At 43.2% G+C, this 24,907-nt stretch overlaps 2 protein-coding genes and 1 pseudogene across 5 annotated transcripts in view; 2 read left to right on the forward strand and 1 right to left on the reverse strand.

Annotated features, from left to right (window-relative positions):
* Nucleotides 1-2,311: 2,311 nt before the first annotated feature.
* Nucleotides 2,312-5,316, forward strand: LOC118386971 (thrombomodulin-like). The gene has a single exon (XM_035775025.1). The coding sequence runs from the start codon at nt 2,483-2,485 to the stop codon at nt 4,097-4,099; it is 1,617 nt and encodes a 538-aa protein (XP_035630918.1). The 5' UTR covers nt 2,312-2,482; the 3' UTR covers nt 4,100-5,316.
* A 5,819-nt stretch (nt 5,317-11,135) lies between these two features.
* Nucleotides 11,136-13,434, forward strand: LOC118386610 (toll-like receptor 5; annotated as a pseudogene).
* A 6,209-nt stretch (nt 13,435-19,643) lies between these two features.
* The window catches only part of LOC118386972 (protein dispatched homolog 1-like), an 82,585-nt gene continuing 77,321 nt past the window's right edge, over nt 19,644-24,907 (reverse strand). For all 4 annotated transcript variants that reach the window (XM_035775030.2, XM_035775029.2, XM_035775027.2 and 1 more), the window contains 2 exons: nt 24,722-24,819; nt 19,644-24,468 (listed from right to left, as the gene is read on the reverse strand). In XM_035775030.2, coding sequence (XP_035630923.1) covers nt 20,866-24,468; nt 24,722-24,819 — 3,701 coding nt within the window. In that variant the 3' untranslated portion in view covers nt 19,644-20,865. The remainder of the gene's footprint in view (nt 24,469-24,721; nt 24,820-24,907) is intronic.

Here is a 24,907-nt window from a genome sequence, read left to right on the forward strand (position 1 = left end):
TGCTAGGTAAATCTCCGCCTTATGTCAGTTCACTGGTCACGATGGCAACACCCACCCGTAGCACGCACTCCAGCAGGTGTATCTCACTGATCATCCCTAAAGCCAACACCTCATTTGGCCGCCTTTCCTTCTAGTTCTCTGCTGCCTGTGACTGGAACGATTTGCAAAAATCGTTGAAATTGGAGACTTTTATCTCCCTCACCAACTTTAAATATCTGCTATCTGAGCAGCTAACCAATCGCTGCAGCTGTACATAGTCCATCGGTAAATAGCCCACCCAATTTACCTACCTCATCCCCATACTGTTTTTATTTATTTACTTTTCTGCTCTTTTGCACATCAGTATCTCTACCTGCACATGACCATCTGATCATTTATCACTCCAGTGTTAATCTGCTAAATTGTAATTATTCGCCTACCTCCTCATGCCTTTTGCACACAATGTATATAGACTCTTTTTTTAATTAAAAAAAATTATACTGTGTTATTGACTTGTTTATTGTTTACTCCATGTGTAACTCTGTGTTGCTGTCTGTTCACACTGCTATGCTTTATCTTGGCCAGGACACAGTTGTACATGAAAACTTGTTTAAACATCTTTAAGGTGCATTACCACCACCAACTGGACTGGACTGTGGACCTCAGTTCATCTTGCAATCACCCATGTGGGTATATGCTCCTAAAAACCAATGAGGAGATGGGAGAGGCGGGACTTGCCATGCGTTAAGCGTCAAAAATAGAACCACGTTCTATTTTAGCGCCTGGCAACGCAAACGCTAGTTGACGCGAGCGAGCAGTTTGGATGAAATGATTGAATAACATGTATGTGTACATTTATTTTGCAATGCTCATGCACGTAACGCAGGTGGTGTGTTCAGCATGTTAGTGAGTTCGGGCATTGATGTTGGGCGATTAGTCCTGGTTCGCAGTTGGTGTTCCAATTCATCACAAAGGTGTTCGATGGAGATGAGGTCAGGGCTCTGTGCAGACCAGTCAAGTTCTTCCACACCGATCTCAACAAATAATTTCTGTATGGACCTCGCTTTGTGCACATGGTCATTGTCATGCTGAAACAGGAAAGGGTTTTCCCCCAAACTGTTGTCGCCTAGAATGTCATTGTATGCATCGTAGGCCTACCATGAACAACGAAAAACAACCCCAGACCATTATCCCTCCACCACCAAACTTTACATTTGGCACTATGCATCGGGGCAGGTAGCATTCTCCTGGTATCCGCCAAACCCAAATTCGTCCGTCGGACTGCCAAATGGTGAAGCGTGATTCATCACTCCAGAGAACGCATTTTCACTGCTCCAGAGTCCAACGGCAGCGAACTTTATACCTTTCCAGTCGACACTTGGCATTGCGCATGATGATCTTAGGCTTGTGTGCAGATGTTTGGCAATGGAAACCCATTTCCTGAAACTCACAACGAACAGTTCTTGTGTTGACATTGCTTTGGAAAATCGGTAGTGAGTGTTGCAACTGAGGACAGACTATTTTTATGCGCTAAATGTTTCAGCACTCAGTGGTCACATTCTGTGAGCTTGTGAAGCTTACCACTTTGAGGCTGAACCATTGATGCTCCTAGAAGTTTCCACTTCAATAACAGCACTTACAGTTGACCAGGGCAGCTCTAGCAGGGCAGAAATTTGACAAACTGACTTGTTGAATATCAAGCATAAGATATTATTCCAAATTAATGTATTCAAATATAACCTAAAACGTGTTTAAATCACCCCATGAAGAATGTGTTTGTCCTCGTGTCCTCAGAATGTGCCATTTGGCTGCCCAATAGGCATTCTCATGAGAGAGAACCATGTAAACACAAGGAGAGAACTGAGCAAATTAGGCTGCATATCACTGAAAGATGTTATCTACGTTTTTGATGTCATTGATGTGTTTTCAATGTGTTTCTTATTTAAATGCTGGTTTTGCCATATGTGCGTAATTTGACTATAGCTTACTATAAATATACATTTTGTGTGTGTGTTGTGTGTGCACGTGTCAGTTCAATGTCTAGGTTTGATTTACATTTGGTTGAGTTGTCAACTAACGTGAATTCAACATGAAAAAAAATCGCCATGTTAGACTTAGTTAATGGTTGGGTGAAAATGTTACTTTTTGCAAATCTAATTAGTTTTCCACGTTGATTCAACCTCAACACATTGATATTTGGGGTTGAAATGAGATGGAAACAATGTTGATTCACCCAGCTGTTACCCAGTGGCTAGTTGTTTAGCATGATAGGCAGGTTCAGAGAGAACTTGTTTGTTCTTGGTCAGCAACTACGCCATCCAGAAAGGAACTTCCTTCCTTGATCAATCGAAGACATGGAGGGAGGCTTATATAAATGGGAGTTATCGGCAGTCTTAACGTTCATTCTGCAACTCAAGCCATGCCTAATAGACGAGTAGCCTACATCTAAATTATATGCGATTTTTATATTTAGTTTGAGGCGTAGGAGATTGTTTAAAAAGAAATGGGGGATACAGTAGCAATACTCGTTGCCCTGGCGTTCCTTTTGAGAGTGAACGGGGAAGCCCCCCTCGTCGGATACTGCATGGGGAAGCAGTGCTTTGCCGTTTTCCAGGACCAAGCTAACTTTGGAACTGCTCAAAAACGTTGTGAGGAAAATAATAATGGATATTTAATGACAGTTCGATCTTTGATATCACATAGCATCCTTTTAATATTACTTGGTATTCATACAGGAGATTATTGGATTGGTTTACATTTAGCAAGCGGGCAATGCCCCGAACAAGCATCGTTTTTACGAGGGTACAGGTGGATAACTGGAGATAATGAAACCAAATTCCAGAACTGGGGGCGCTTTGAAGATGTCTGTTCTTCAAAATGTATTTCGGTATCAAAATACGACTTTGTGTGGAAGGAACAACCATGCGAAAGTAAAGTAGATGGATATATTTGTGAATATAAACTTGACAGTCCCTGCCAACATGTAATTGTAAAAGGGGACGAATCAGTTCTGTATGAGACTCCGTTGGGATTCAAGGGAGAGAACCTACTGACATTACCCCTCGGAACCACTGCAACGCTCAAATCCATCGGGTCGAAGTATATCTGTCTATCTGAACAGTGGCTACAAGCACCGTGGAGTTGCGAGGTATTCAAAGGTGGCTGTGCGCATGACTGTTCCTCAGTTAATACTAAACCTGTATGCACCTGCCCACTTGGAAAAACTCTCCAGGACAATAACGTCACATGTGAAGATGCGCAAAATGACCCCTGCCTTGACTCAGGATGCGCACATCTCTGCCAAAGAAAAGATGACAGCTACACTTGCATGTGTCAGCATGGGTATGCACTGGCAGAAGATGGGAAGGAGTGCAAAGACATTGATGATTGTATCGATAACAGACAGTGCCCTGGACATAACATTAAGTGTGTCAATACTGTTGGTGGATTTAAATGCGAATGCCATAAGGGATATGTGTTTGAAAATGACAAATGCGTCGATGAAGATGAATGCTTCATGGGTCCATGTGACCACGAATGCAGAAACACAATAGGCAGTTACAATTGCTCCTGTTGGGATGGATTCATAAGAATGGCCGAAGACACCAACCGGTGCCAATTTGTTTGTTTAGCCGAGTGTTCCCCAGAATGTGACCCAAGTAAACCACATCATTGCAACTGTCCAAATGGTTACATACTCGATGACAAAAATGGGAAGTCAATTTGTGTTGACATAGATGAATGTGAGATGGATGAGTGCCATCATAATTGTACAAATACGTATGGAGGTTACCTGTGTTCTTGTGATGAGGGATTCGACTTGGTTGGTTTAAATGATTGTGTTGAGAGAGAACCGTCAAATGTTTCAGGTTTTACCATACCATTTACACCATTTGTTAAGCATCCAACTGAGCGCCCTTCCACTGTAAAGGCTGGGGGTCTTCTTGGAATTATAGTATGCATTGTCATTGTTATTTTAGTGATGGTTGTACTTATTCACCTGATACTAAAACGTCGAGGTAATTTAGACATTGCTTTCGAAAGCCAAGATTTTGGTAATCACGATTTGCAACAAGTCACAATGGATAAGTACAAAACATTATCATTTGACAGACAGTAGATATAGGACAATCAATATTTTGTTGGATAACTTTGTCATTTTCATTGTCATGACCTTTTTACACGTCTGCAAAGGAGAATCAGATGTTTGAATGTTTTATATTTTTTATTTCATACAGTTGTAGTAAACCTATCATAAATGTAATGGCTCCATAAGCATCTCATTACTGAAAATGCAGACCTGTCGAAGTAACCAATACAAAGTAGGCCTATAACTTGCAAATGATAATTTCTTCTTTCATATATACACTACCGTTCAAAAGTTTGAGGTCACTTAGAAATGTCCTTGTTTTTGAAAGAAAAGCACATGTTTTGTCCATTAAAATAACATAAAATTGATCAGAAATACAGTGTAGACACCAAACTTTTGAACGGTAGTGTATATTAAATTGTCATTATTTGTAGGTCTTTTACGTTCTCACCACAATACCCAATCTTTTGTGAAGTGTGACCCCTTGTGGACTCTGAAAGAGGTTGCTTTCTGATGACGCTTATTTATCCTTATCGCTTAATAGTCAGCCCTTTTTCTTTGACTATAGCAGAGTTTCCAATCAATTGGCAACAGATTTTCGTGTGAATATTCTAGAATCTGCATAAGGAAAATATCTGCATTTTCCCACTAATGGTATTTTACCGCCTGCATTGCTTACTGTTTGGGGTTTTAGGCTGGGTTTCTGTACAGCACTTTGAGATATCAGCTGATGTAAGAAGGGCTATATAAATTCACTTGCCTGGCCAATTGTAAGCCGCCCTATGGGACTCCCAATCACGGCCGGTTGTAATACAGCCTGGAATCGAACCAGGGTCTGTAGTGATTTGATCTCAGTGCTAGAGGCGTCACTACAGACTTCTGCTGTGGCTGCATCACAGTAAATGCTGTACAGCCACAGCAGATGTTGGATTGACCATGCAGAGCCTTTAAGGCTAATGCCATCACTCCAGTCCTCGAGTAAGCACAGCAGTACACAGTTTTATTGTAGCCCAGGACAAGTACACCTGATTCAACTTGTCACTTAATGAACGGTGCAGAATTATTATTTTTACTACAGATGGCTACATTGGTCCAGTAATGCAGGACTATTAAAGGCCCAGTGCACTACTTTTGTAAAAAAAAACATATGTATTACTATTTTTTATTTATTCCGATTTTTTAGGGGGTGCTTTAGCACCCTCAGGACCCCTACTTCCTGCTGATATGGGTTATTATATCAATATTTGCACACACAATGTTTGCACTGCTATTTCTCATGTAATTAATTTTACTGACAAAAAGTTAACACACATATGGAACGAACAAATGATCTGTCCGCATTTATAAAATTGTACCAAAACTTCCTGTTTTCATTACAGCTGTCTTGATTTGTATTTGTTTTATAAGGTAGGACTTTACTCGCATAAAAACATGGTTATAGGTACACATATAATCCATAGTAGATGTCTTCAGATCCAATATGCATAAATCATTTTTTTAAAGAAGGAGACCCATTCCGAATGGACCTGAAGACAGTCAGACCCGTTCCGAAAAGGACTGTGGAAAACAGACCCAAACAGACCCGTGCTGGTTCGGATCCGAGAGACCCGTTCAGATCCGAGAGTAAGAGAGATAAAGAAACCTCCAACTAAAACAATAGTTGTCTACCTCACGGTTCAGCTGCCGGAGATTTGAGCAATAAATGTATCAAGGCATGGCATGCATATAGGCCTAGGAGTCCAACGTATAATATTCATATTTAAAAATAAAATAAAAACATATTAAAGGAGACAAGTTTAGGCCTAGCCCTGGAGAGACCGAGAGAAAGATAGAGATATGCCTGCGCCATGTTCCCGACATTAACATGGATTTCTTTATTGTCAGATAGGCTACTACTGCTATACAGATACATATAGGCGTACAGACGGAGGCTAATTCGTTAATTTTCGAATATAGAATATATTTTATAAAAGATAAGCATTATATTGTTAGATTAAGGGAGTAGGCTAACTCTGGTAGTCCTAAAACATTCTTCCTCACATCAAGTTCAACTGTCGGAGTCAGTTAGAGTGCAGGTGTGTACTGCCTTCATAGCCCTGCTGTAGGTACTGTAAGCCTAATAATATCCATACCACACCAAACTTTCACAAAAGTTGCTTACTTTTGATATTACCCTAATAAAGTTAAGTCAGTGTTTATCGGGAAAATACGAACAGGGTATTATATTTCAGCATTAAATTCATTACCAACAAAGGCATACCCAACAAATGACAGCAATTGGCTAATGCTATTTATTTTTACAACATTTTTACTTTTAACCTTAAACTAAATATGGAGCAAAATTAAATAAACACTAAATTAAATAAAGAACGTAATTTAGCCCATTAAACTTTCTCAACAAAATGAAACAAAACACCTTTTGCATAGGTTATATAAATGATTAAATGTTCCTACAATAATACTAAACATAATAAAAATGATGATTTACAATAGTAATATGACTAAACAATTGACAATAAATACAAAAATAAATACATGAAAGATAGAAAATTGCATCAAACCTCACACAGTCCATTTGGCCGCGCCAACGTTCTTTGTCCACTAAAAACACTTGTCCCAAAAGACATTCCCCTTGTCGGCTTCTTTTCACTATACTCTTTGTCCTCAAACTTTTGTCTTACCTAAATAACAAAAACTATTCCATCTAACTAATCAATAGTAGCCTAGGCCAGGGTTAATTGCACATACTCAAGAAAATTATATCTGACCGAATTTAGGACCTGGACACGATCGGATTCAGGACATTTATTGGGACCTCTTCGTCTGCAGACAGGGTATCACGGCTCTCTGTATCCAAGGACAGAAAACATCACAAAGAAACAGGCAGCATTATACTCAAATTAGACAGCACTGAATATTATGTTACTATATCTCTTTTTCCTCAATTATCCACTCTAGGGACTGAAACTGTAGAATATTTCATAACGTCCTCCCACAAAGGTACCTGCTCCAGAGTAGCCTACTCTCCCTTCTCTGGCAGCTGGAACCTCTAGCTAATCCTTTCATCCTCTCCCATGGCTGTTAGCTACCTACCTACGTTAGCTATAAATGCATTTTGATTTACAACGATAAATACATCAAGATAGCAAGCTAACTAGCCTAACATGAAGTTATCTAGCTAGCAATATTTAATTATTTTGGCTAATGTAAACTCACCCCATTCCGTACAAATGTGCGCAACCGCAACATTCAAACGAGGCTACAAAGAAAACGAATGGGACTGTAACGACTGTGTTGAGGTCAAAATCGGTGGTGTGAACTCGGTTTCTATTCAAGTGTGATCGACATGGTAATGGCTCTATAGTATTGGAGAAAAGTTGAAAAAATGGACCCTCCGTTACATCTAGACGTGTCATGTCGTAAAGAACAGCACGCATAAAAAAAACTATTTCTGTCTTACAATCTCTCTCCACCAGGTGTAGCACTTCTCTCATCCTTTAAAAACAAGAAATGGACAGTGATGGGGTAAGGGGGGGATACCGAGTCATTTTTTGCGTCTTCATCACATGCGGTCATCATTCTCAAAGCCGCTGTTTACTTCTAAGATCACTTTAGCACCGCCCTAAAAACCCGATTCAATTCGACACAAACCTTCAAATAGGTATGTAATGACACATTATATAAACTCTTTATAGTGTTTTATTTACATTTTAGAGGCGATAAGATGATAAGTTGGACAGGTCGAGTGAAAAAAAGCTATTTTCCCACACAACATCTCTCCTTCTCACTATCACGCATTAGTTTCGCTTCCCTGCCCGCCATTTTTTTTAAAGACCCGACGGGGCTCATTGCCTGCTTGAATTATGCAGAAACAGGCAGCGTTTAGGTCATGTAATTGATTCTGTTGGAAAGGGGAGAAATTGTGCTTTACAATGGTATTGACATTACAGATGATCTGGAAGTATTACGTTTTGGGTCAATAAAATAAGGGCAATTGTACGGACCAAGGCGATGTACGGGTTTACGTTAGCTATACGGTATGTAATGTTAGGTCATTTGAATTAGCCTGCACACATAGTTCCTGTAGCTATCATTTTCAAAAATATATGTAAGTACTTGAATAGGTTCTCCCACTGCCTCCCTTTTCCGGGTCCTTAGAAAAGGGAAATAACGAGTAAGCTTGAAGGTTTATAGAGGCCATGATTATTTTCATCATTGTGTCAAGAGATATAGTACTAAAACACTTGAGTGTCTCTCTTGATCCTAGGTCCTGGCAGAGTTCTGCAGACTCAGGACAACTGAGCTTTGAAGGAATACACAGATTTAAAGAGAAGTCCGTAATTTGCTTTCTAATAATCATGATCTTTCCCTCAAAGAAGTTCATGAATTTATTACTGCTGAAGTGAAAGCCATCCTCACTTGGGGAATGCTGCTTTTTAGTTAGCTTTGCGACAGTATCAAAAAGGAATTTTGGATTGTTCTTATTTTCCTCAATTAAGTTGGAAAAATAGGATGATCAAGCAGCAGTAGGGGCTCTTCGATACTGTACGGTACTGTCTTTCCAAGCTAGTCAGAAGACTTCCAGTTTGGTGTGGCGCCATTTCCGTTCCAATTTTCTGGAAGCTTGCTTCAGAGCTTGGGTATTTTCTGTATACCAGGGAGCTAGTTTGTTATGAGAAATGTTTTTAGTTTTTAGGGGTGCAACTGCATCTAGGGTATTGCGCAGTTAGGTGGTTGGTTAACTGATTTTTGTCCTCTGAAGTCCTTGGGTAGGCAGAGGGAGTCTGGAAGGGCATCAATTAATCTTTGTGTTGTCTGTGAATTTACAGCACAACTTTTGATGCTCCTTAGTTTGAGTTTGAGCAGATGATTTGTTGCAATTGCAAACATAATAAAATGGTGGTCCGATAGTCCAGGATTATGAGGAAAAACATTAAGATCCACAACATTTATTCCATGGGACAAAACTCGGTCCAGCGTATGACTGTGACAGTGAGTAGGTCCAGAGACAGGTTGGACAAAACCCACTGAGTCGATGATGGCTCCGAAAGCCTTTTAGAGTGGGTCTGTGGACTTTTCCATGTGAATATTAAAGTCACCAAAAATTTGAATATTATCTGCTATGACAACAAGGTCTGATAGGAATTCAGGTAACTCAATGAGGAACGCTGTATATGGCCCAGGAGGCCTGTAAACAGTAGCTATATTGAGTAGGCTGCATAGATTTCATGACAAGAAGCTCAAAAGACGAAAAAGTCATTTCTTTTGTTGTAAATTGAAATTTGCTATCGTAAATGTTAGCAACACCTCCGCCTTTGCGGGATGCACGGGGGATATGGTCACTAGTGTAACCAGGAGATGGTTTAACACAATAAATTAATCAGGCCAAACACATCAAGATTATGATCAGTGATTAGTTCATTGACTATAATTGCCTTTGAAGTATGGAATCTAACATTAAGTAGCCCTATTTTGAGATGTGAGGTATCACAATCTCTTTCAATAATGACAGGAATGGAGGAGGTCTTTATCCTAGTGAGATTGCTAAGGCGAACACCGCCATATCTTATCACAGCACTGGCAAACCATGGTTAACTGACTCCCTGACCAAGATGGCTGACCATTATCAGAATGGTCCACGGCCATTCTAGTATTCTAATTCCAAATGTATGGGAGTGGGTCTTTAAGTAGCCCAGGTTATTGGATTGTATACTACTATTGAGTTTTGAGACAAGTTCCCCTAGTTCTACACATTTAATTAGCATAATGTGTAATAGCAATGTAATGCATTGAAAGCTACAGAATTTCGATTGGACATGATGAACTTCTACAACTTTGCAATGTCAGCTCATTGGTGGTCTGTAAAGCACAAATGTTGCCGTTATTTGGGAAATTGACAACATGTTGACACAGAGGGAAAACATTTTTTCCCTTTGTGTTTCAAGAGGACGGTTTGAACTTGTAAGACCACTGGACTATAAAAACTGAATTTGAAGTCAGTCACATTATTGTGTAATTAACTCTCAAACACGGTTGCATAAGAACATTTCAGTCATTTTCAGGGGAGGAGTTAATGAAAAACGGAGCTTTGAGTTACAGTATCTGCGTCGGGAGTAGCCTATCCGATAAACAGGCTCACAGGCTCAAAGCATATTTAGGTAAGCCACAACTATTACCTTTAGCTTACTGTTTACTCTTAATGCATAATTGTGTGTATTTGTTGATAGATATCAGAGAACATTGTTTTGGGGGTCGTAGTTCACTTCAATTAGATTATAGGCCTATGCCTACTTGAATGGTTACATTGCCCAAAGACAACTTTACTCATTGATGCACCAGTCTGCAACATTTGCTGTCATATTAAGACCTCACAGTTCTTTAGATGACAACTTTATTAAATGTCAAATAATTGTAGCCTCATTAAGTACATTTAAAGGGGGAAACCGGGATTGGTAGGCCTACATCCATTTTTTTATTCTTGAAGAACATACTGTATTTTAGAAATTACTCACAAGCTTAGTTGTCTTACCCCTTACCCCATCACCCAAAATAAATAGCTTCAAAACATGGTTAAAACTGTAATTACAATGTCATTGATGGTCAGTCCTTGCATTCATAGTACCCTCTATTTGAGAGTGGTTACATTTCTCCAGCCCCATCCCTCAGTTGTTTGCCAGTTTTTGAATCTCAGATTGCCCCTTTAAAACAATTGTACTGGCCACATAATAGGTCTCATGATTATCGTTCAGCCACATCAAAACGAGGCCATAGTTATATTGCCCGAGGCACTCTCTTGTGACACCTGACAAGAGTAAGGCTGTGTACCCAGCACACAAACAAAGTCTTATCATTATCAGATTGGGACAGAAACTGTGGACTATGGATATTTCAAAGAGACAGTTAAATGTGAATTCGCTATAGCCAAGGATGTCTCATCTGAAGAGGATACTCTAAGACTGATACAGCCAACAAATTAATTTGTGGACTGTAGCCCTGTAATATCATAACAATCATTTAAATTATTTTGTAATAATTTGCATTATTTTCTACTTCTGTCAGGGGGATGATGAAGAACCTTATAATGCTGGCTATCTTTGGAGTCTATCTGCAGGTGGTAACACCCCAACATGCCCACTATATGGCTCTATAGCAGCTTGCACCAGCCAGTCTCTACATCAGGTCCCTCTGCTGCCTCCAGACATTACCATTGTGTATATGAGTGGAAACTACAGTGAGATCAATGAGACATCCTTCTCTGGGCTTGAAGGATTAAAGGAACTGGACCTCAGTTGGCAACGAGTAAATTGGCTTATTGTAAGAACTAACACTTTTCAAAGGCTGGCAAACTTGGCAAAGCTCTATTTAGGACATAGCTCAGGTTTACAGATTGAACCAAATGTGTTTGTGGGACTGTCGAACCTGAACTCTCTCTCTAAATAATTGTGACCTGACTGAATCTGTGTTACAAGGTGACTATCTCAGACCACTGGTCTCCTTGGTATCACTAGATCTGTATGGTAACCAGATGAAAGGAATTCAACCTGCACTGTTCTTTGTGAACATGACAGATTTCCAAAAGCTAAATGTTGCCCTAAACAGGATTAAAAGCTTATGTGAAGTTGATTTGCTTGGCTTTCAAGGCAAACACTTTCAGCTACTTGACTTGAGCAGCATCCAACTGAATAGTATGACCCAAAACAATAGCCCAAAACAAAATGAACAAGATTGAGTTTTTTGGCCTTCTACAATGGCTGAACCTGTCTCACAATCTTATAGTGGAAATCTATTCTTAAACATTTGAAAATCTACCCAGTATTTTAGAACTAGACTTATCTTACAACCATATTGGTGCATTGGGATATCAGGCATTTACAGGACTTCCACACCTGCAAGTCCTTGATATTACAGAACACTTTATTCGTGATCTAGGTACAAATGGTTACCTTGCACCACTCCCAAACATCCAACTTCTTTGTTTGACTGATAATAAGATCACATCCTTAGAAGGCCTCGCTGGCTTTGCTGATAGTACGATCATACTTAATATTCAAAACAACAGGTTAACTCATTTAGGGGATGTATATATACATTGTTTTAGCTAAATTAATGCACATTAAGCTTCTCTGGTATGGTAACAACTTCAAAAAGTGGTGCACCGTTTACAATAATATTTCAGTGCCAGCTGTGAACTATTTAAAGCTGCTTGAGCTAAGGAACATCGCTCTGCAGGTGATATGGGCACGGGGAGAGTGTTTGCATGTTTTTGAAAATCTTGGCAACCTTTTTAGTCTGGATTTAAGCTTGAACTCCCTGCAGGCTCTCCCAGATGGTATATTTAAAGGCCTGATCTCTCTGGAAGAGATGAGATCTCCACTTCAACTTCCTCACATACCTCCAACCAGACATTTTCCCAGAGACTCTCAAAACACTTCACCTCTCTTACAATTCCTGGCCTCTCCTGACCCAGCGGCTTTCCATTCTCTCAGCTGGATCAACCTGTATAGGAATCGATTCCACTGTGACTGCGGCCTGGAGGACTTTCTGACGTGGCTGAACAGGACTAACGTGCCTTTTCCAGACCCTGGCATGGATGAATTCAGCTGTGATTTTTCCTCAAATCTCCATGGCATCAGCCTGTTGAATTACATCAGTCATATCGTGTGAGTAGAATGACGAGGGGCTGGTTCAGGAGCTGAGGCTCTCGCTCTTCGTCTGCTCAGCCCTGATCACCATCGGAACGATCGTTTTAGCCCTCTCTCCGTGGATACGTCTTCGACGTTTACAAAAAGGTGATCGCCAGGATCCTGGAGGGCCCTAGGAAGGATCATCCTGCTGACGGGCCCCAGTAGGACGCTTACTTATGCTTCAGCAACAACGAATACAAGTGGGTAGAAACTGCCCTGTTGAAGAAGCTTGACTTTCAGTTGGCGGAGTGCAACATCCTCCACTGCTGCTTCGAGGCCAGAGACTTCATCCCAGGTGAAGATCACCTGTCCAACATCAGGGACTCCATATGGGGGAGCAGGAAGACTGTGTGTATCGTATCTAACGAGTTCCTTAAGGACGGCTGGTGCCTGGAGGCCTTTGCCCTGGCTCCGAGCAGGATGCTGGAGGAGCTCAGAGATTTTCTCATCATGGTGATCGTGGGGAAAGTCCCCCATTACGGACTGATGAAATGCGAAGCCATTAGGACCTTTCTCCAGAAGAGGGAGTATCTACAGCGGCCGGAGGACACACAGGACATAGAATGGTTTTATGAGAAGCTTATGTCCAAGATTCTTAACGACAGGAAGATCAAAAAGGACACAGCCAAAGATAACAATGGTGATATCACACTTGTAAATATGCAAGCAGTTGGAACTTAAAGATGCACTCTCCAACTTTTGTATAATTTCAGGCAGCAGTTTTGAAAGTGGTGCTCACATTTTTTGTTGTTGCAATTCCTATCATATATTACAAATCCAATTCTTACTATATGTTACAAACACAGAAGGCTGCTGAGGGGAGAACGGCTCATAATAATGTCCAGAACGAAGCAAATGGAATGGCTAGAAACACATGGAAACCAACGCTGGGCCAAATGCCAATTTGAACTATGGGACTCCCAAGCACAGCCAGTTGTGATACAGCCTGGATTCAAACCAGGGTGTCTGTAGTGACACCTCAAGCACTGAAATGCAGTGCTTTAGACCTCTGCGCCACTCGGGAGCCCCTTCACTGTATTGTGAACTGTATTTTGAAATACTACATCATTTTTTGACTGTACAACATAAATCATTGTTACCATATTGATTACAGTCAAAACACAAGCATTTTCGCTACACCCGCAATAACATCTGCTAAACACGTGTATGTGACCAATTTAAATTGCATTTGAATGGAGAGGGTCCTCTGTATTTTGGCATAGCTCATTTTTTTACCACTAGATGGTAGTCTCAACCTGTATTCACCAATCTTGGTCCTGTGAAATATGACCTGTTTAGTGTGTTTTATAGTGTGTACGTTGCAATTCTCTCCTATTATACATGTACACATTGTAATATAATTATTGTAAGAATTGTGTTACTTTTAATTAAAACCATTAACACTTCAACAGCACTACTCTTATAAATTTGAATCATTCTGTGAACTTTTGTACTGTATGCATTCTTTCACTTGTTCAGTCACCCTATCTCCTCCCTATTTCCTCAATATAGAGTGTATGTGTGAAAACAGGATGCCACTGGACAGAGAAACTTCCTCCTGTAAGTAATTTTTACAATTTTAATTCAGATCCCCATTAGCTGTTGCTGATGCAGCAGCAACTCTATCTGGGATCCAAGTAAGGAGGAGCTGAGAATCAACTCATCCTCTCTCAGCAGTCACAGTGTTTGGGATTTGCGTACAGAAACCTCTCCTGACCTGTGGCAATTAACACCACACATGTTTAGACCTCTATTTTCAAGGACCCTAGAACTCAATGTAAAAAGATTAGCAAATATTTACCAAGTAAATAAACTGCAGGTCTCCCCTTTCAAGTTATTTCAGTGATACGTAGTATTTGTGGAACACAGGCGCACGCCAGTCAGATTACCCTCACAAGAAAATGTAATAAACACTGCCCCCTAACCATAGCCAATATTTGGCCTCTGTTAAAACAAATATAATATACCTTCCGTGCAAGCTGAAGTGAAATCCATTGACCGGAGTGGCCAATCTACAGTGAGCTGCCCTGGTGTATGAAGGCACCCATGGTGGAGACCTAAGACCAGGGAAAACAGAACATCCAGTCTGTGTCGTATGAAGCCCATCAGTTCAGTATAACAGGAGCTCTCATGCGAATCCCTCTAACGCCTCACTTTCCCCCTTGGTGGTTAAACTTACGCAATGTGTTTTTAAGGGTTTGCTTGTAGGTTTGTATGGTGTTTGTGTGTATGGGATTTGGGAGGGCGGGGGTGGGTGGGCAGATACATAGGGGCAATTCCACGAGAACGGAATTACGCTGAGACTCGGATATTTTACTTTAAAATGTATGCCAAGTTAAGAATCAGTGTAATTCTGTTACCATGGAATTGCCCATATCAAAACAGAGGTCAGTAGTGACGTACAGTGGTACCTTTGATTTGTATCTCTATTTCAGAAGGGGATAAGGGAAAATAATATTGAAACATTTCCATTTAAATCCATAGAGGCCTGTTTCTTCCACTTTTCTGTACTTGCTGACTGCAGAAACATTTAGGCACTGGTAGCCTACCCAACCCAGGTTAGAGGCCCTGTTGTAGTAAAGGAGTTGATGGAGCATCTACAGTCAACTTATCTGAGTGCTGTCTGTCCTCGGAGAGAAAGACGGGCCTGAGTGGCCATCAAGAGCATGGAGTTTTAATAGAGCATAACTGCTTTCCCATCTACCCCTGGGGCTCCGGCTGTAAGTGTTTGGTACAGGGACGTATCTTATGTTTCCGCCAGAGGATCAGCCTTCACATTCCAGAAAGGAAAGGAAAGGCAGGGAAGGGGAGAGGACCTATTTCCCAATTGACCCTTCGGAAACAGGTGTTTTCTGCACTTGAAACACTGGTGTAGCCTTGCCAGCGTGAGGAGAAAGAGAGAGCAGAGGGATAAAGGATTAGGATATTATTCATGCCTCCGTCACCTGTTTTTCTAGCTATATCTCACCTACAGTTTAAAGTTCTACATTATACGAGACTGCAAGAGCAGACAACTTTATGAAAATAAGTGCATTTTTGATACCAGGAAGTTTATATACAATGCCTTGCAAAAGTATTCATCCCCCTTGGCGTTTTTTCCTATTTTGTTGCATTACAACCTGTAATTTAAATGTATTTTTACTTGGATTTCATGTAACGGACATACACATAATAGTCCAAATTGGTGAAGTGAAATGAAAAAATGAAAAAAACAAAAACAGAAAGTGGTGTGTGCATATGTATTCACCCCCTTTGCTATGAAGCCCCTAAATAAGATCTGTTGCAACCAATTACCTTCAGAAGTCAAATAATTAGATAAATAAAGTCCACCTGTGTGCAATGTAAGTGTCACACGATCTTAGTATATATATACCTGTTCTGAAAGGCCCCAGAGTCTGCAACACCACTAAGCAAGGGGCACCACCAAGCAAGCGGCACCATGAAGACCAAGGAGCTCTCCAAACAAAAGAACTCTGATGAACTTTGCCTGATAAATGGTTACACTGTAACCGGGGGTTGACACCTCATTACTCAGGAAGAAGACCTTCAGACTACTCAGTCTATATCATGAAGGGCTAGCCATTCCTCTGTATACTCCGAATATTAGGCAGAGAATGATGTGTGATAAACCTACAGGTAAGTACCAAAATAATGGAAACACTTGAGTAAATGAGGGATACACAATATATTGAAAGCAGGTTATTCTACACAGGTGTGGTTCCTGAGTTAATTAAAGATGCATTATGCAGAATGTGCTCCGCCATTTGCTAATAGTTTGCCTAATTTCAGTTTTTGACAAAACAAGCAAGTACAGTGACAGTGTTTTCCACCATCATCAACAAAACACCAAATTATGGAATTCCTTGTGGAAGAATGCTGTCGCATCTCTCGAATAGAGTTCCAGACACTTGTAGAATCTATGCCAAGGTGCATTGAAGCTATTCTGTCTCGTTATGGCCCCACGCCCTACTAAAACACTATGTTGGGGTTTCCTTTATTTTGGCAGTTACCTGTATATTGCCATGACTTGGGTTGATTTAACCTGGTATTTCATTGTGCACAGCATCAGCAAAGATCAAGAGTTCTTGATGCACAGCTGTACCCTGAAGTTCACCTTACATAGGTTACAGTGGCTTGCTAAAGTCTTCATCCCCCTTGGCATTTTTCTTATTTTGTTGCCTTTCAACCTGGAATTAAAATAGATTTTTTTTTTTGGGGGGGGGGTTGTATCATTTGATTTACACATCATGCCTACCACTTTGTAGATGCAAAATATGTTTTATTGTAAAACAAACTTGAAATAAGACAAAAAAACTGAAAACTTGAGCATGCGTAACTATTCACCCCCCCAAAGTTAATACTTTATAGAGCCACCAGCAGTTACAGCTGCTAGTCTCTTGGGGTATGTCTCTATAAGCGTGGCACATCTAGCCACTGGGATGTTTGCAAATTCTTCAAGGAAAAACTGCTCCAGCTCCTTCAAGTTCTGCTGGTGTACAGCAATATTTAAGTCATACCACAGATTTTCAATTGGATTAAGGTCTGGCTTTGACTAGGCCATTCCAAGACATTAAATGTTTCCCCTTAAATCACTCGAGTGTTGCTTTAACAGTATGCTTAGGGTCATTGTCATGCTGGAAAGTGAACCTCCGTCCCAGTCTCAAATCTCTGGAAGACTGAAACAGGTTTCCCTCAAGAATTTCCCTGTATTTAGCACCATCCATCATTCCTTCAATTCTGACCAGTTTCCCAGTCCCTGCGGATGAAAAACATCCCCACTGCATGATGCTGCCACCACCATGCTTCACTGTGTGGATGGTGTTCTCCGGGTGATGAGAGGTGTTGGGTTTGCGCCAGACAGCGTTTTCCCTGATGGCCTAAAAGCTCAATTTTAGTCTCATCTGACCAGAGTACATTCTTTCATATGTTTGGGGAGTCTGCTTTGCAGCTCCTTCAGAGTTATCTTTGGTGTTTTTGTTGCCTCTGATGCCCTCCCTGCCTGGTCCATGAGTTTTGGTGGGCAGCCCTCTCTTGGCAGGTTTGTTGTGGTGCCATATTGTTTCCATATTTTTTTATAACGGATTTAATGGCGCTCCATGGGATATTCAAAGTTACATTTATTTTTATAACCCAACCCTGATCTATACTTCTCCAAAATGTTGTCCCTGACTTGAGTTCTTCAGTTAACTTTCTGAGACAAGTGTTTCAATTTGTACCATCTACACTACATGACAAAACGTATGTGGACATCTGCTCGTTGAACATCTCATTCCAAAATTATGGGCATTAATATGGAGTCGGTCCCCCCTTTGCTGCTATAACAGCCTCCACTCTTATGGGAAGGCTTTCCACTAGATATTGTAACATTGCTGCGGGGACTTGCTTCCATTCAGCCACAAGAGAATTAGTGAGATCGGGCACTGATGTTGGACGATTAGACCTGACTTGCAGTTGGTGTTCCAATTCATCTCAAAGGTGTTTGATGGGATTGAGGTCAGAGTCCTGTGCATGCCAGTCAAGTTCTTCCATACCAATCTCTACAAACCATTTCTGTATGGACCTTGCTTTGTGCACAAGGACATTGCCATGCTGAAACAGGAAAGGGCCTTCCCCAAACTTTTACCACAAAGTTGGACGAACAGAATTGTCTAGAATGTAATTGTATGCTGTAGCGTTAAGATTTCCCTGGAACTAAGGGCCAAACCATGAAAAACAGCCCCAGACCATTATTCCTCCTCCATCAAACTTCACAGTTGGCACTATGCATTGGGGCAGGTAGCGTTCTCCTCGCATCTGCCAAATACAGATTAGTCCGTTGGACTGCCAGATGATGAAGCATGATTCATCAATCCAGAGAACGGGTTTCCACTGCTCCAGAGTTTAATGGCAGCGAGCTTTACACCACTCCAGCCAACGCTTGGTATTGCACATGGTGATCTTTGGCTTGTGTGCGGCTGCTCGGTCATGGAAACACATTTCATGTACTTGATTGTATACACCTGTCAGCAACAGGTGTGGCTGAAATAGCCAAATCTACTCCTTTGAAGGGGTATCCACATACTTTTGTATAACAGTGCATCTTTCTTGTAGTTGTCTCCTTGCAGTGAAGTGGCTAGCCACTCCTCCCCAGTCAAAGGCACGTACTGATGTATCTGTGCCATTCCTCAGGGCAGGGGTCAGGGCTGCAGAAACATTGGGGCTAGTTAAACAAGGGCAATCTTACACAGGAGATATGTCATTTTGAAAAGCTTCCAGGTAGCGCGAGGTGAGAGGTTCGAACAGTCACACCTATGATTGACCTAAAATCCCATCCGTAGCCCTCACTAATTGGCAAGGCTGAACAGGGATAGGGATATGTATTAACTGGAACAAGAGCTAAGAAATGTCCATGCCTAGTTCCTGTATGACCCTTGCCTGCGAGTGTGAAGGGAGTAATTAGAGAGGACTTAGCAGTCGCTAGAGGAATTTCTCCTCGCTCACAATATGTCATAGTTTTATTGTACCCCTGATCAAAGTTAAGAGTTGCTGCTGATCTTTGTTTTTGAGAGGGTGATGGTGTCAGAGACTAAGGGGAGATGGACTACAGTGCTAGCTTGGTGTCTCTCTCACAGATAATTACAGGCGTCTGGTAGCCTACAGTACAAGTTCAGAGCTGCGCATCTGACACTAATTCAAGACTGAAAGTGTAATTAGAAATCTGTATGCCGTGCTGTAGTGAGTCATACTGCCTGCAGAGCCCGGTCTAATGTATATGTTTGCTCTGTAGCAGAAGGTTTGGCCAGGATCTTGGACCACCAGGGAAACCTGTAAGAAGGGGGGATGGATGGCAGGAGCCAGAAGAGCAAATAAAACACAGGATTCGTGAATGAATGGAATTCGTAAATGAATAGGATACTTTACTTTTTATTGGACGGAGTTAACAAAGGGCAGCCAAAGATTCTGAGAAAGGTAATAAAATAGCATGTCATTGATATGTTACAAGATCAAATGATGGGACCCATATGTGTTATACCATTGTTGGGTTTCAGAGTTTATCTTTGAAATTCATGCCCTTTTCACATACGTCCTTGGCCACTGTTAGAAAATGACTCTGTGGATGAGGGGTGCGGATGGTCTATAACAGGGTTCCCTAACTGGGAATTTGGCATGCGGATGGTTTTATCCCCCCGCCCACACCAGAAAATCAGCTCCAAGTGATTTTATTTTTGGAAATCTGTTGCCAAGTATTCCAACGCATAATGGAGAGATGTGATTATATGCAAATGTAAGCAAGGTTTCAAATGATTGTGTTTTAGTCAAATATATATCTGTTTGGGCTCCTTGCGGTCAATCTGCAGTCTACAAATAATTTGTAATTATGTTCCGGTCCCCTGACCATCCGCTCAATATTTAATTTTTTATCTAGTTGAGGATCCCTGCTGTAGGAGGTCAGCATTTCTCATAGACTTACAGTGTATGACCAGCTTGGAATATGATGCAGGCTCTTGAGGAGTGGAGATTAGAAATTAAACGTCTGTGTGATGTATGAGAGCCCAGCACAGCACTGTGGCCTCAGGCCAGACAGAGCAAATCTTCACAAGGCGCCAGCGGGAGTGAGACAATGAAACAGGTGTGCCATTTGTTATTCCAAACCATGCCCTTTGAACAAAACCTTGAGATACTTTCATTTCATACTATAGAGCTGTGGGAAAAAAACAGACAATTGGGTTCAAATGACTTTATAATCATACAGTGCATCTTTCATATTGGACCGAGAGGCATCTGGCAACGTGAAACAGACGTCTAACTAAGAAGGCCTGTGGTTCCTAGAGAATAAAGTATAATGGTTCACCTGTCCTTAGACATGTTAGAGCTCCATAAACACACCACATATTTACTGTGTACTCAAAAACAGTACATATGACTGATCAAACCAATTTTATCTGCACAGTAGATACAGTAATCACAGAACATATAGGACCATACTTTTAGATGAAAGACATGAGGCACTTGGTCTATGAAATATACCAAGCACTTTAATTGCACAGGGACACTGCACATTATTGCTTGATATGACAAACGTTTACTCTTTAGATATAGTCTTTCAGAATGATCTTATAAGTTTATTTGCTGTCAACATAAACTTTCAGATAAGGGTTTTGAATTTATTGCAAGAGCAGGCACATTGGCTTCAGCTTTTGGCACATTAAACTCGACAGAATTGCACTTTACTTTCAAAGTTCTGTTAAAACAGTAGAGTTTCTTAGGAGAGGCTGAGGATGCCCTCTCCTTTTTGGGCTTCTGTTTGCACTTTTCAACACTTGCTTCCTGTGTGATGGGAGTACTACTAGTTTCGAGCTTCTCCTGGTTGCTGGGCATCTTATGACAAGCGCCTTTTTGCGTTGTGGTGGACACATGATTATCCACGCTTGGAGCGTTTACCGTTCCATGGTTGGCCCTGCAGCAGCCTTGGTGTGTGTGGGCTAACGTGCAGCCCAGAGGAGAGGCAGGAGGACCTTGAGTCTGAGCTGGGGTGTTAGGACTGTCACCAGGGCCAGAGGACCCTCCAGTCCGGTGTGAATCCTCCAGCCCAGATGGGTCTGGGGCAGAGCTCTGGTCCCTGGGGAGGCCACCCAGGACGGGGACAGTGTGAACACAGTAGCTTCTGAGGTGGCAGCTGTGAGGGCCCTGTCTGGGCATCCTGCCCGGGGTGCAGTGGTGGAAGTGGGATGGGGGACAGTGTACATAGTTCATACGGCAATCTATGGGTTTGTAGACGGCGTCCAGAGTGGATAGGAAGTTCTGGCCTTTGTTGGCATGGCTGCCTGTGAGGGGGAACTGAGGAGTGGGGCATGGGGAGTCCTGGGTTGTTTGAGTGCATGGGTGGGGAGTCCACTGCATACCCATAGACTGCTGAGGAGGAGGGGGGTCCCCACATGCGCAGGTTGGGTTATGAGTGTACTGGCATTTGGATCTGGGTTTATTAGCCAGTGTGCCCAGTCCCTTTTCAGAGCAGGGCCCTCTGCCGGGCTCTGCCTTGCTCTTAAAGGGGATGTGTGTGCAGGGGGCAGAGTGGGGGGCTATTCCATTATAGAGCTGGGTGCACGTCTCCTGTTCCTCTGCAGGTTTATCCTCATTCCTAGGGTTTGAAGCTAATGGTTCCAGCTCGTAATGCTCATGCTCCACCTCTCCTCCTCGACTGTCCAGTTGGTACTTGGTGCCATGCTTGCCCTGGGGCGAGGGGACGTTGGTGGTGCCCTCTTTGAAAGCCTGACACTGAAACCTCTTGGGCAGGGGGATCTGTCCACAGGTGCCCTGGGGGCCCAGGCAACGGCACATGCACTGGAAGAAGAAGGTGGCGAAGGCCCAACTGATGCACATGATAAGCATCATGAAGGTGCCCAGCTGGGTGTAGGCCAGCACCGTGGATGGCATCATCATCGCCCCGGCGACAAACGTGGTGAGCGCCGCCATGGCAATAGCGGAACCCATCCGGCCGAGGGAGAAGACGACTTTCCCCTCACGGTCGGGGTCAGGGGCGAGGCGATAAGCGACTCCATAGTGCACCGCAAAGTCCACCGACAGACCCACCGCCACTGAGATGGTGACTGACTCCAGCACGTTGAGTTCCCAGCCCAATAGAACCAGCGAGCCCACCGTGACGAAGATGGTGCCCGCGATGGAGAGGATGGCGTAGAGGCTAATGATGATGTTCCAGGTGGTGAGGAGCATGACCACGAAGGCCACAACCACGGACAATGCCATGGCGATAAGAGTGCCATCCGATAGGCTGTCCTGCAGGTCGTAGAACTCCAGGTTGCTGACGAACCAGCCGTAATTCAGTCCGGCCGGGGCGCTCTTCAGCTCCTCCTGGATCCAGGTGTCCACCTCATGGTAGAACTGGTGCATCTTCTCGTAGGCCAGTGTGAACAGGTAGGTGCTCTGGAACTCCAGGACGATGGCCCGGATGGTGTCGTTGATGTCGAAGCGAGGCCCGGGGGTCTTACTGTCCAGGTGGAAGCTGGTGCTGCGGTCCAGCTCCATGATGGCCCTCTTGATGCACAGCTCAAAGATTTCCTGCTTGTAGGGGAATGTTGACTGGCTGCAGCAAGGGTAGACCGAGGCCTCTTCACAGTCCCGGTTCTCCATCCACTGTTTAAAGGTCTCAATGAAGCAGCTGGTGAAGTCCTGCTCCTCCGACTGGAACACAAAGCTCTGGTTCCTTAGCCTCTGGCAGAAGTTGAGGATCCACAGCTGGGAGGCTGGGCTGGCGATGTTGAAGGTGTTGTCCAGCATAAGTTTGCCTTTGTTCTTAGGGTTGAGGGGGTCCCCATTGTCCACGGGGGTGACCCCCCAGATGATGGTGATGGGCATGTGCAGGTCCTCCCCATGGTGGACTCTCTCAAACATGAACAGTTTCTTGTACTCTGCGTCGTAGCGCTCAAAGGGGTGAGAGGAGCGGAACACCTTGAACTCTGAGAGCTCCAGGGAGGGCAGCTTCATCTTGGGGTTGACACACACCACGTACGCCCCTCCCACTGTGAAGGCCAGGAACCAGAAGAGCCAGAGGTAGCGCAACTTGATCACGATGCAGGGCAGCACCTTCTCAAAGAAGATTCGGGAGGCCTCGGAGATGGTGAACAGGCACTTGCTGGCCTTCTGGCACAGGTTGGCCCAGAGAGTGCAGAACCCACTCTGCTGTGGGGGAGGTTGAAAGCAGGTGAAGATGTTGGGCAGGTAACGCTCATGGAGCACCACCACGGCCGGCAGCCAGGTCACCATCAGTATGTAGTTAACCAAGATGGCCGTGCCGGCGTAAACGCCAAAACAACGGATTGCGGTGATGTTGCTAACATAGTTGGCGTAGAAGGCGGCAGCCGTGGTAAAGCTGGTGACGAACATGGAGAGGGCGGCGTGCTGCAGAGTGATGCTCACTGTCTCCGACAGCTCAGCGTTGGGCTTGTCGAACTTGGTGTAGTTCCACACGTCACAGAGGACAAAGGCGTCATCCGCCCCGATGCCCACCAGGATGATGAGGGCTGTGAGGTTCATGAAGGGGAAGAATTCAAAGTCGAACACCATGCGGTACAGGAAGTAGGACACGATCAGGGAGCTGATGATGGCGATCATGGTCATCAGGGTGATGAACACAGATCGGGTGTACACACACATGACAAACAGCACAATCACTATGGCTATGGCCGGATACACGGTATCCGTCAGTAGGTAGTCCTGGAACAGATTGTGTTTGATACCGAACTCAATCCCCGTGATGGTGGTGATGCCGTCCGAGCAGTTCCAGTTCTCAAAGTTGTCCAGGTAAATGTTCATCATGGTCTCCCCTTTCTCTGTGGGGGAGAACAGCATGCCATGTTTCAGGACAGGGATAAGGTAGTCGGTGTTCTTTGGGCTCATGAAGTCTTTGTCCACCAGGAAGTGGAAGATCTGGTAAACGGCGTTGTACTTGGTGCACTTGCGGGGGACGATGGTGCACTTGGACTGGTCCTTCCTGCGCGTGGTCATGTCCCAGCAGTCGGGGCCCAGTGTTCCGTTGTGGTAGTATTTAGCGCAGGAGCGCAGGATCTTGAGGGTGTGTGACACGTCGCGCTCTGTGATCTTCTGGCAGGAGGACTTGTTGGTGAGGATGGCTACGTAGTTACCCAGGGTCCAGCTGGGGCAGCAGGAGGCGTCGGTGGTGCGCTGGCACAGGCTCCAGTACTGGGGATGGGAGCGCACCTGGGGACAACACAATACAACAAGATATAAGAACAGAGTACGACTAGAACATAACTATTGACCCAAGGAGACCATAACAGGAGACAAAGCCAATATATCAGTTGGGTTAGTTCCAGCCTGAGGCAGCATAGACTCCCAACATACAATTTCTAATATGATGGGGCTTAGTTCAGGCATTTAAAAATCATTAACATGGCACAATTTGACATGAGCAAACGCTGAGGCACATCATCAACAGTGCTGTTCCACTTACCCGTGTATTGTCCAAATTGCACATGGATTTAATTGCTTGTATATTCCAAAGGTTCTTCCCCTCTGCAGATGTGAATACTAATCTGGAGTATCTGTCACCTGCACATACATTAAGAGCATCCGGTTAGCATTTCATCGTAGTCAAACATTCAGTCAGTCAAACACTTACGAGACAAACACTTGAAAC

Source organism: Oncorhynchus keta, chromosome 8 (assembly GCF_023373465.1).
Source record: "Oncorhynchus keta strain PuntledgeMale-10-30-2019 chromosome 8, Oket_V2, whole genome shotgun sequence".
Classification (NCBI taxonomy): Eukaryota; Metazoa; Chordata; class Actinopteri; order Salmoniformes; family Salmonidae; genus Oncorhynchus; species Oncorhynchus keta.